The 11,964-nt window shown below is 57.0% G+C and overlaps 1 protein-coding gene across 1 annotated transcript in view; it reads right to left on the bottom strand.

Annotated features, from left to right (window-relative positions):
• Nucleotides 1–6,787: 6,787 nt before the first annotated feature.
• LOC113208983 (protein FAM151B) overlaps nucleotides 6,788–11,964 on the bottom strand; it is a 13,142-nt gene continuing 7,965 nt past the window's right edge. Inside the window, exons 2-5 of the mRNA XM_026426283.2 lie at nucleotides 11,671–11,868; nucleotides 8,624–8,865; nucleotides 8,077–8,419; nucleotides 6,788–7,980 (exon numbers count right to left, since the gene is read on the bottom strand). Of these exons, the coding sequence (XP_026282068.1) occupies nucleotides 7,760–7,980; nucleotides 8,077–8,419; nucleotides 8,624–8,865; nucleotides 11,671–11,868 (1,004 nt within the window). The 3' untranslated portion in view covers nucleotides 6,788–7,759. The remainder of the gene's footprint in view (nucleotides 7,981–8,076; nucleotides 8,420–8,623; nucleotides 8,866–11,670; nucleotides 11,869–11,964) is intronic.

Below are 11,964 nucleotides of genomic sequence, written 5' to 3'. Positions count from 1 at the left end.
CTCTTCCGGTTCTCCAGCTCTCTCACGTTATTGATGGGGCGTAATTGAGATTCCGTCGCTGAATCAATAAAACACACGCATGCACTCCTCGAGCCGCCCCACGCGCTCGCCACGCAGCGCCACGCCGCGCAACATTGATTTTTAATGGTCCGGCCTCTTTTTGTTGGCTGTCGGTGCCCGCTGGTACCTGCTGGTACCCGCTGGTACCCGCTCGCCGGGTGGGTATACAAGGCTCGTGAAGCGGGGACAGCGACCGCGCATCGAAAGATGAAAGAGTTTCCTGGCGGTCGGTGATGATGAGGAAAGCTGAATCTGTAAATCCAATGGCTTGTGGGCTGCCGCTAAACTAGAGCGACTCGCTTCACATCGTCTGACGGTAATTTTGTGGAGGCCTAACAACGAACACTATGGAATAAAGGCCGATTTTGAGCTTCGAAAAGAAAACCGCACTGTTTGGTGCCGAGTCGACGCCGTGTTCATCCGGACAACAAACCAAAAGGAACGAGGTACGACCAGAGGTCAGGTACCGTCTAACGGCACGTCGAGTGATAAAGCCAGAGACAGAAAAAAAGGAGAGGGGGGAGGGGCTACCTAGGTGGTCACACATGACGCTCAGGTAAGGTAGCCGCATATGACTAGAGAGGGAGAGAGACAGACGAAAAGAGAAACTCTGCGTTAGCCGTGCGCAACGCCTCAGGAGGACCCCTCTTCCCCACATGCCCCCACACTCGGACGCGCACTCCAAAATAAAGCCCATTTATGACACCGTAATTTGGGCCGGCTATTTCATGTTTTATGAGCTTCCCCGGAATTGCGCTTTTGCTGCTTTGCCAAAGCTGGTTGCTGCTGCTGCTGCTGCTGCTCGCTTTTCTTGTGCGCCGAAAGTGGCCGGCAGTCGGACCAGACGACCCGGACGGGGGTGGCGCGGGGAAGAGGAGAGGAGTTTGAGTAGTCTGTTCAGTTACACGCCCGCCGGCCCGCCGGTCGCGCCGCGCCGAAGAGAGTGCACTCAATGTTGAAGGCGCGCGGGGAGCTCTTTTGGGTCCAGTATATCGAGGAGGCTCGCCGCCGGCTCGCCACCGGCACCGGCTCACCGCGTGAGTGCGGCTGTGGCGGCGGCCCCGGGGGGACTCACCGGCGAGCTCGCCGCCGCCCTTGAACCCCCCGGCAGGACAGGCCGAGGTTACCGCACGAATCAGCACCAATTAATTGCCCTGCTTGCGAGAAATGAATGGATATGGGCGGGGCGGGGCGGGGCGGGGCGGGGGGGGGCTGATGCTGCTGCTGGAGCTTCCCACACGCACAGGCGGACTGCAAATCCACCGCACCGCCACGCCTGGCCACGTCAGCCGGGAGGACGCCGACGCCGAGCTCCACCACGGCCCGCCAAGCCCCGCCAACACGGCTGGTTGGATGACCAGCCTGAAGATGAGTCACGGGTGGTGGCGGGGCTGGCGGGGCTGGCGGGCTATTGAGAGCAGGCAAGAGAGTGTCCTGCGGCGTCCCTGCGGCGTCCTGCGGAGCGTCCTGCGGTTGTCTGACATCCCGCGGCGGTATCCTGCTGCGGTGTCCACCCGACATTGCCCTGCGCCTGCGTGACCCTGCAAGAGCTGCTCCCTTATTCTCGAGCAATAAGCAGTCCGATGTCCAAACATTCCCGCAGCGACGCGTCTAACTTATATCGCGCCTTTCCGCCGAGGGAAAAAAAATAAAAAATAAAATAAAAATGAAATGAAACACGTAGCTCGAGTTTGTCGTCCCCCGGGCAATTGATGAAAAAGTCCCCGGCGCTTTCTGAATGACGTGAGCAGGCGGCGCATTCCTCCCTCCCCCTGCGCCGCGATGAGGCTGTCGGCCCCCCGAATGAGCCGGTGATTGTTTTATCTCTAGAACTTAAAAGCGGCCGGCCGGAGCGGCATTACGCGCCCTTATCCCCCGGGGCGGTGACGGCGGCAGCAGCGGCAGCGGCAGGGAGACGCGCGCCTCTGATTGGGGCCTCCCTCGTCGTGATCGTGAGGGTCGTCTAAGTTGGAACGTCCTCCCTCCCCAGTCCAAAAGTCGCGCTTGCGGGAGGAAGTACGCGGGGGTGAGTCTAGCTTGGGGGGTGGATAACTTCGGAATTGGGTGTACAGATTTCAAGAATTGAATTTTAATTAGTTTGAATTATTGCGATTTTAATTTAATGAATTAGCGTGAATTGACTTGAATTGACATGAATTGAATGTAAATTGTCTTGAACTGAACTGAGGAGGAAGTTGCCCGATAAGAGGAACAAAAAGAAGGTAGCACTAAGGAGGTGGCGTGGCGTAGCGCCGTAAACAAATCAGAACGCCGGCGACCGCGTAACTTTGTTTTGTAGCAAGTGGATGTGTGACAATGAATCAAGTTTTGTAGAATTTGTAAAGAAAAACTGGGTGCATACCAGACCGGCGTAACCATCTTGTGTCAAAAAGTGCTCCTGCAAAGTTTGGCTTCGAAAAAGTAAGTTTACACAATCCTCTAAATCGTCCCGGTGTAGTTGTTGAGGTTAGTGTATGGACATATTGCATTGGTACTATCTTTACTCAGTGATAATGACTCAACTGTCGTAATAAACTTTGGTATAGGTGGTACCAAGGTGCGAGATGCATAGGCCCGGTCTAAACTGGTTGAAATCTAACGACACGCATCCTAACCTCTCTGCCAGACTGTCGCTCATCTTCTGCTTTGTTTAGGGACGGCGCTACGCCACGCCACCTCCTCAGTGCTACCTTCTACTTGTTCCTCTTATCGGGCAACTTCCTCATTGGTCTGAATTAGGTTGAATTGGGCAGAATTAGGGGTGTACCCTTGCAGGCGAGTTATCCACCCCTCGGTCTAGCTGCACTGATAAAACCAAGTGTGCAACCAGCATCCCCTCCTTCCGCTTCACCATTCAGGATGCAAGTGCACAACTTGAAGTTGCACACTTACAACTGTTTAGCGGTTACACACTGGTTTACCAGAGTACAGTTAATGTTATGGTTGAGGTATTGAGAGCAAATTCATACCATGAACTACCATAATGGGTGCGTTTGACAAAGTTCACAAGGCCCGCGCATTTTGGGAGAAAGGCCCGCGCGCTGTCCCGTTTCTAAGCCGCACACGCCACATGGACGCCGCTCTCCTTTAGCTCTCCTGCTGGATGGTGAAGGAAGGTAAAGTGCGCTCTCGTCGTCGCCTGCTGGGAATAAAGACCAGTAAAGACCTCTAAACACGGGCCAGCCGGGGCTCTCTGGGCTGCGCTGGCTGGCTGCTCGGTCTGGGTGGCTGCCGTCAGGTGACTGGCTGCTCCGTCTGTCCGTCCGACCGGCCCTCATTACGATAATAATGTCTTCGTTCTCCATGTTGTTTTTGTTTGGCGGCGGTGCGGCTGGAGCTGGAAGGCCTGCAGGCCGGGGCCAGGGGGGCCTGGAACTAAGAGGGGCGGGGGAGGGAGGGGGCTGGGGCGTCCTGGCCCGAGGGGCACAGAGCGGCAGCGGCAGACGAGCTGACTCCAACGACGTAGCCCCCCCCCCTCTTTCCCCTTCCAGCCGGTACGGGCTGCCGTGCGTGTGTGTGTGTATGTGTACCGAGGATGAGGGAATCTATTGACTGCTGATTAGTCTCGTCGTGTAGTTGTTGTATCTCCGGAGAAGTCGATGACTTCGAACAGTAAAAGACGATGGAAAATGTCATGTTTGTTATGATCTTCTGGGCGATTTCAGCGTCCTCTGTTTTATGCCGTCCCTACCATGGCGCGAGGGTGCACATACATACATACATGCGTGCGCGTATGAGAAATACCACATTGAAAGTGAGCAGGGCCACCCAGACACTCCTGGGCCCCCCTAGGGGCTCAGGAGGGGGTGGGGGCACTCTCTCTGACCCCGTTTACACAAGCCTATTCTCTGTGCCATCATTATTAAGTCATCATCGTAAGCGCATCGCCCCTACCGGCATGAGAGGGAGAGAGGGGGGGAGGGGAGAGAGGGGGGAAGGGGGAGCCCTGGGTCGATAAATCATGGACATGTCTCCATGTGCTCGGAACGTTTTCCCACCATGATGGGCATGAGAGTCTGTTACGTGAATCATTTACATCGTGAATCGCCGAAATCTGAGAGAGAGAAAATGCCGTTTTCCGAATTTCTGCAAGTAATTGCCACTTGTACGGACGTAAAATATCATTAAATTGGATAGGGCATCGTGTCGAGCTCATCCTTATGCAAGCATCCGGATTCCCCGGGTTCCCTGGAAAGGGAAGGCGGGGGAGGAGAGGGCACCGAAAGGGTCCGTATTCTGGCAAGTCGGGTACGGTAGGTATGCAAGGCGCGTCGGCCAGGTAACTAAAACAAAGCCACGTCAGCCTACAAGCGCGCACATACATACACTCGTACACACTCGCGCACACCGGGGGCAAACAAACCCTCCCGGCTCCCTGGCCTCCGCGCGGCTCTCAGACTCGCGCCATGTACGCTTACTCGATGTTTTGAGCGTTAATGGATTTTGATCATTACATCGTTCATGACAATGCCAGTTCGCGTCTTCTGTCCAAAAATAAAAACTATAGGCCCATGAATCATCAAAGCTTCCATTGATAGGCATTTTTGACGATCTGCGAGCGGGTGTTCACTTCAGTGGGTGTTCCTGTCGCCGCTGACCAGCACCACGGCGCTTTACGGCCCGGGCAGAATAGGCAACCTCTGCCCACACGCTTGCTTGCGGCATGAGAGTAGGGCTACTCCATGCTTGCGGTGGGCTGTGTAACTACAAAGGTGCGCGGGGTTAATCAGCCCCTTGATCAATTGCTCAAATAAGTTGTAAAATGATCTGGCCGCAGTATCTATTTTCTCTGTTTCCTTTTCGTCCACGGACAGTCGACCCCCGCGCTCTCGCCCCTCTCGCCCTCCTGGACACGCTCGCCACGTGCAGCCCGGGCCGGCAGGTGCGACCGAGAGGAATAGAAGGGCCCGGGCCCAGGGCGCCCACAGGCCAGGCAGGGCAGGGCCATAGGTAGGGCCGCGACGTGACGTACACGGGGCCTAATTTGGTATAATACAAGGGTCCCCATGGGATGGACCAGTCCCACAGCGTGTCGCGCGGCCCAGCCCCGGCCAGGAGGAGGTTGACTTTTACTCGGCTTTGATTGACTTCACGTGCCGTGTGGGCCACGTTATTGTGTGTGGCGCACAGCTTCTCCCCTCCTCAAAGTAGGCTCGAGCACGCTGGTTTATAGGGCTCGACTCAAGAACTATACCAAGAGTTAGTAGTGGGTGCTGCGATAATCGGGCGCTTTCGTATATATAGCGTGTATTATAGCGAGCCTCTCTCCGGCTGCACCCGTCTGCAATCCTCCAGGTGTACCGTGTGTAACTGTGAATGCGCTGCAGTGTTGCGGGTTTGCCTACTCTTTACACCCGTAAGGGGCCATGGCCCCTGCGGCCATATTGAGTATGCAATCCCGCAACACTGCTGCGTATTCACAGTTACACCCGGTACATCCTCGCGTACCTCCAGGAACCCTGTGAGGTGCAACTTCCTCAGTACATACGCACGTATACTTTACAAGCGGCGACACGCGCATTCATAAGCGAGTACCTCTTTGCGTGTGCGCTTTACCCCTGCGAGTACCCCCGGGCCCAAAGTGCAGCCCGTGGAGGACATATGCGCAAGTAAGTACGCGAGTACCTCGTTGGTGAGCGCGCCCCCGCTTACCCCTGCGAGTACCTCTTGGCGCAGGCCGTGTGCGACAGCAGCACGCGAGTACCCTCGTCGTGTGATCGCTTACCCCTGCGAGTACCTCCTGGCGCAGGCCGTGGGGGACAGCAGCACGCGAGTACCCTCGTCGTGTGATCGCTTACCCCTGGCGAGTACCTCCGGGTGCCGGGCGGCCAGTAGGAGGAACGGCCCGCACGCCCAGCCCGCCCGGCTATATGTCTTATTGCACTCCGTGGGTGGCCATTTTGAGTGCCGCGCGCGCAGCCTCCGCCGTAGCGCAGCGCCGCTGGACCGCCGCTCTGCGGAGGAATCTGCAGCGTCACGACGGCGCTCTTCTCCTTTTCCCCCCTCCTCTCTTGTTCTTCCCTCTCTGTTCTGTCTGATTGCCACCGCAAAACAAATAAACCCGGCAAATTTGTGGTGCAACGTGTAAATAAGCGACGTGTATGCCGCTCTTTTTCAGCGTCGCGACCGCTTGCTTTTGCTACCGCTATTGCTGCCCGGCCGCGGGGATTCCATTGGCATCACCGTGTGTGAGCGAGTGTATGTGTGAGTGGAATGTCTCACCTGGCTCTGCCTGGCCCGGGCGGGCGGGAGGTGCCATGCGAGGCGCCAGGAGGCGCCATGAGACTCGCGGCAGCCAATCAGAAGGCGCCGAGGGGGCCGCCGCGCCGCGCCACGCCACGCCGCGGGGCCGAAGTCCAGGCGTCACCAACATGGCGGCGCTGTATGGTCAGGCGCGAGATTCGGCGGCGAAAAGATGCTGCGCAAAGCAGACCCCCACCCCCACCCACACTCGGAGGAGCTACGTCGCAAAATGGTGAGAATTAAATTTAAAAATGACAAGACGGTTCGATCCTGTTGTACAGCCGCATCGGCGTAGCGGAAGGCCACCGTGATGTCATTCGACTTGGCGTTCGAACGACCAGCCGAGCAGAGCAAGCGCTTGCCAAGTGAAAAAAGCGAGAGGCCTTCACACAAGCAGACTCTCCCACTAGCACATACGAGTCAGGCGCAATGATTGAAAGTGGCGTTCAAAGCCGACCGGTAGACACTCAAAGTTTAGCCAATGTCGGGATTTTCATAGGTTTCACTGTTTATTGTTGTATTTAACCTTCACACAAAACACAGTCACATATGCGATGGTCACGCTACGTGACCGCTAACTCAAAAAAAAATCTTTATCACAAAATCGCCGGAATGGTTACATATATTGATGCAATAATATTTGCCGTAAGCACAGTATGCCGTGAGATAGAAAGTGAATGACTAGTCATTAAAATAGTGAAAAAAAACTTTAAGACTTAATGGATAAGTATGGCCGAGCGAGGATCCCAAATTAAAAGATAACTAGAAAACTAAAGCAATAACGGCTATTGCCTCAACCACAAAGAGAACTGTGGCCGATGCGTGCACACCTTAATACTGTAATACTACACGAAACTGTTATGTATCATGGTAGTGGTTGATTTAACAATCTAATGGCACCAGTTTCCTTTGCTGACTGACAGTTCACAACTTAAGTACTTAGTTTCCATTTCAAGAAAGAAAGGTTGCCTTATTTTATACGAGCTACGAAGACGAGCGGCAAACGTGTAAAAGATAAAATTCTGTCTACTTATCACTTTGTCCTTTCAAAAATGTAGCATGGTATTAAATAGGGTCTGCTAGTTCGGAAACATCATTCAGTGTTTTAAGCGCGCGGCTTAATTATTTAAGTATCTAGTAGAAGTGTGTCGTTGCTTCTTAAACACACTGCGTTAATAACTTATCAGTCAACACGATTCATCAAATGATATTCTAAAAGTCATAGCCAATTATCATTGCGACAACGCTAGTCGCTCATGGTTTTCATCGATATGTCTGTTCTTGGACAAAAGGATTTAACGCATATTTTTTTTTTACATAAAATCAGACTCTTTAGAAGTGAAGGTATTTACCCGCTCCCTTCCACATATCGTATGGGAGAGGTAAAGACGCACTCCAAAGGGAGACTGGCAGAGCGGCTCGGCACGGCCCATATGGGCACGGACTACCGTGCGGCTTAGAGCGCGCGGAAGAGAACCATGGCGCAGGCCAAGAGAGTTGTGACCACGGAGGCGCAAGTGCTGAGAGCAGAGCTGGCCAGGTCAAGCTGCTTGGCAAGCTCCTCGCCGACGTCGAGGAACACGCGGTCCTTGCCGATCGCCAGGATGTTGTTCTTGAGCTGCGCGACGTTCACGATGTCGGTCTCGTCGCTGCTCCAGACGGTAAGCGTCGCCTTACCTGCCGGATCAATTGTAATCAATCAATCAACTTTAAAATCAAGGAAAACCAACGAGAAAACAGAGTACTGAGATCTTTTAAAAATTATAACTCTACCTGAAGCCTGGTGAGTTTCATTGAGCAGCATCTTGAGCTCGTCGAGCGAGTTGGCGACAAACGCGGCGCGCACGGCGTACGTGATGGGCTGGGTGATCTGAGCTGCGTCCAGGGCGTCCGTCATGCTCTTGACGGTCTGCTCGTTGTACTTGGCGAAGGCCGTGGGCACCGTCTCGTTGCCCAGGGCCTTGCCCCAGCGCGTCGTCCAGCCCAGGGAGAGCATGAGGTAAGGGTACTCGGCCTTGGCCTTGGCCAGGAAGCGCGCGGCGTCCACGGGGGTGTTGGTCGAGTTCACGGGCCCGGGGAGGATGTCCGCGTTGAGCCACACGGGGAAGTCGGGTACCTTGAAATGTCAAGAAAGAGGTAGTTAGTTTGGTTGAGTTTTAGATGAACCCCGCCAGCGATACGCCCCACCGACGGCCGCGGTGTGGATACCCCGCGGTCCGCGGCCCACCGGCCCTCGCGCGCCGGGTCGCTCCGCGAGGCGACACTACCCCCCGCGGCGTCGCGGCTCTCTGGCGTCCTCGCACCCCTATGCCACACTCACCCCTGCGAAGTTCTGCTTGAGGCTGTCGATGGCCTTCTCGTACACGCCGATGCTCTTGAAGTCCAGCTTGACGCCCTTCCTCGTGGCGTTGTTGTCCGTGTTGTGCGTGACGACGCTGCGCAGGAACTCCTGCAGCGACAGGTCCGACGTGTTCATGGGCGGGTGGCCCATGACGGGCACCTGGTTGGGGCTCTCGGGCGTGGTGCCGAGGACGACGTCAGCCTCCAGCATCATGATGCCGCCTGGAAGAGAGGGGCTCGTCAGGATAAAGGCGTTCAGAGGCAGGAGGCAGCGAAGCAGGGCACGCCCTGCCGGCTCGTCCTTTGCCGCGCTGAAACCAGGTCGCCGACGTCTCGCCGTCTTGGATTAATTCGTAAATATGTTCTCGTTTCGGATAGGGTGGCGCCGCAGGGTGGAATCGAACTATAGCGTGTCGGCTGTCGGCGCGGCTCAGACACAACACATCGTAGCCCACAAACCTACTTTCCCTACCTTATCTCCCCCCCCCCCCCCCACTCCCCCCGGTTTCGTCCCCCCTTCTCCAACAACTGCCCTACTGGCTACTGGTTCTTCCTTCGTCCTGTCCTCACCTATATACTCGCCCTGTTCCTCTACGCGTTTCAATTATTTGAGGCTCCCCCCCCCCGCTCTCTTTCTCTCTCTCTCTCACACACACACTCGCGGGGTGCGCCGCCTACCCCCTACCACCACCTCTCTACCCCGTTCCTACCTACCCACTCGCTCCGCTGTCAGGGGTAGGGTGGGGTGGAAGGTAGAAGGCCAAGTCATTCTTATCGCCGTAGCAGCCAAAGTCGTATCGACACATTGTGCTCCCTATAACGGGAAGTCGTCGGCACGACGACACGAAGGGGTAGGGAAGACAGCTGCTTTTGGTTGGAATACTGAGCAGGCAGCGCAAGACGACATCCTCGTCAGATGCTACCTTGTAGCGGCGACGTGCAGCACAGCGCAGCAGACGCGAATAGATTCAGGTTCAGGTGTCGCAGTGGCCGCGGAGGCGACCCCGCCTCGCCCTGCTCGGTGGTCGCCGCCTCATGTAACAGGTCTAGCGGCGCCAGGGTCAGGCCTCAATCCCCCGCCCTGTCCACCCCCCTTCCACGGCCAGCTGCACGAGGTGCATAATACGCTAGACGACGCTAGGCGAACCCCGGGGACAGTCAATATGTGAACTTGGGTGGGTGGCGATGACGTCGAGCCGACGAGCAGCGACGAGCAGCTGATGCGGCGCACAATAGTCGACGGACGGCGGTGGGCAGCATCACCGAATCAGCGTCGCGACGGGATCGTTGGACTCGCGAGTGGAGGTCGCGGCCGACCACGGGAGGCTCCGGAGGCGGGCGATATGGAGAACGCAGAGAAGCGTGGTGGTCGCCTTGAATGATGACCGCCGCGCTGGCTCTCATTGGCGTGTCAGGACTACAACACGGAGGGGCTTCGGCCGGCTTCAGCCCGACCTTGCAGCCTCTCATCGCGCTCGACTGGCGGATGGGTTGCCTACCCCGTGGGCGCCGCCCGCCTCGCCGCGCCCGTCCTGCGGTGATAGGCCGGCCCGCCGTGCGTGACGGCGCGGTGGGCTGCCTACCCTCGCCGCCGTAGGCGCTCCTGGAGGTGCAGGCGGGCCCTCCGTCTGCTGCAGCCCCACCGGATACACGCCCCGGTTCTGCGCGCAGAGGACTCGCGGCCGTGGCCTGCGGAGGGCGGGCAGGAGGGGGAGGAGGAGGAGGGTGCCAGCCGAGGTAAAGGGCACGAGGTGGCGGGGGCGCCAGACAGGAAACGGGCCTTACCCCGGGGCCGGGTGTCCCCACCCCGCGGCAAGGCCTACACGGCGGCCTACGAGCCCTGCTAGGGGCCGCAGGGCGGGCCGCCCGAAACGTATACATGCGACTCTAGATTAACTGCTGCAGAGCAGACCCTCCCTGGACTTTCAGACATTTATTTATTGCTCGCCGCGCAAGTTCATTCCACGTTTCGTAAGTGACGGCCTCCGCGGCCAATAAGGCGCTCCGCATAAAGTTCTCATGCATCCGTAATGGAGTGGCCACAAGGGGGGTCTAGGCCTAGGAGTGCGAGTGAGTGCGAGAGAGAAGGAATGTATGTGTTGTCTCTCTCCCACTCATTGTCTCTCTCGCGCGCGCAATGAGGTGGGCATACCCACATAAAGCACCTCCCGGGCGCCATAGAGCGGTGACGTCACTCAAGGACGCGCCGCCGGCTATCAGTGTTGGGCGCGACACCCGCGCCACGCCCCGCCCCGCCACGCCACGCCCCGGTGGACACTGCCGCAGTGTCGTCGCCTGGCTTGCTGAAAGGGTTTACGAGCATCGGAAGGCTAGCGCGGCGCGATTCACGAGCGTCCAGCGAGCGCCCGCCGTATCGCGCACGGAGGCCTTGTTCGCGCTTCGGGCCGCGGCTGCGCTCCCGCCGCCACGCCACGCCATGCCCGGAGCCGTATCGCCACAGGTAGAGGGGAGGTCACTTCAGCGCAGCCTCGGCCCAATACCTTGTGCTTGTTTCTGGCGACGAGACGGGTGAAATGGGGGGCGCGGTCTAACTTAACGGGTGTTAGAGAGCTCGTAATTTTTTCGTCAGTTATTGGACTCTTTTTGCTCTTACAAATGTTACCATGCACCTCTTTTTACTAGGGGCCTGGGCGTAGTCAATATGCACTGGGTAGCTGAGCGAAGAGGGGTGAAGTTTGAGAACAAAATCTTTTTCTGTTTTTCTTTACTTTTTCTGATTTTTACTGATTTTCTTGTTTTTCTTTCTAATTTTTTCCCATTTTTCTGATTTTTCCCAATTTTGGGATGATTTTTTTCCCGGAGAGGGAGGGGGGGGGGGGCTACTAGCCTGACCTCTTTTTATCGGGGTATAGGGTCCGTTGCGCGGCCGCAGATTTCTCAGGGAGTATGGCGACCACAGCAGAGGCAGCAGCATCGACCGGACGGAATCGGTCGGACAGGGAGAGGTCACCCCCTCGGTGGACCCCCACCCCCTCCTCCTCGGCACATATGGGCTGTAGTACTCACTGTCGTTGAGGCTCTTGGCGAGGAGGTCCCTGGAGTTGACGGCGTGCGCCCAGGTGAGCTTGGTCAGGTCCCCCTTGATGCCGGGGAAGAAGCTGGCCACGTCCTGCGGGTCCGCCTCCTGGGCGCGGGCTGCGGGTGCGGCGGCCATGGTCTGCATGGCCGGGGCTGGGGAGGCGTCGGTGCCGGGCAGGGCGGCGTCTGCAAAGTGCAAAGAGGGGTCACGTTATGGTCAGGTGTACGCAACGGTGGAAAACGAAAACATTATGAAGAGACAAATTGAGAACGACAGTCGAA

This window comes from Frankliniella occidentalis, unplaced genomic scaffold (genome assembly GCF_000697945.3).
Source record: "Frankliniella occidentalis isolate FOCC.00 unplaced genomic scaffold, Focc_3.1 Scaffold45, whole genome shotgun sequence".
Taxonomy (NCBI): Eukaryota; Metazoa; Arthropoda; class Insecta; order Thysanoptera; family Thripidae; genus Frankliniella; species Frankliniella occidentalis.
Note: the sequence above shows the minus strand (reverse complement) of the source record. Positions and strands in the feature narration are given on the sequence as shown.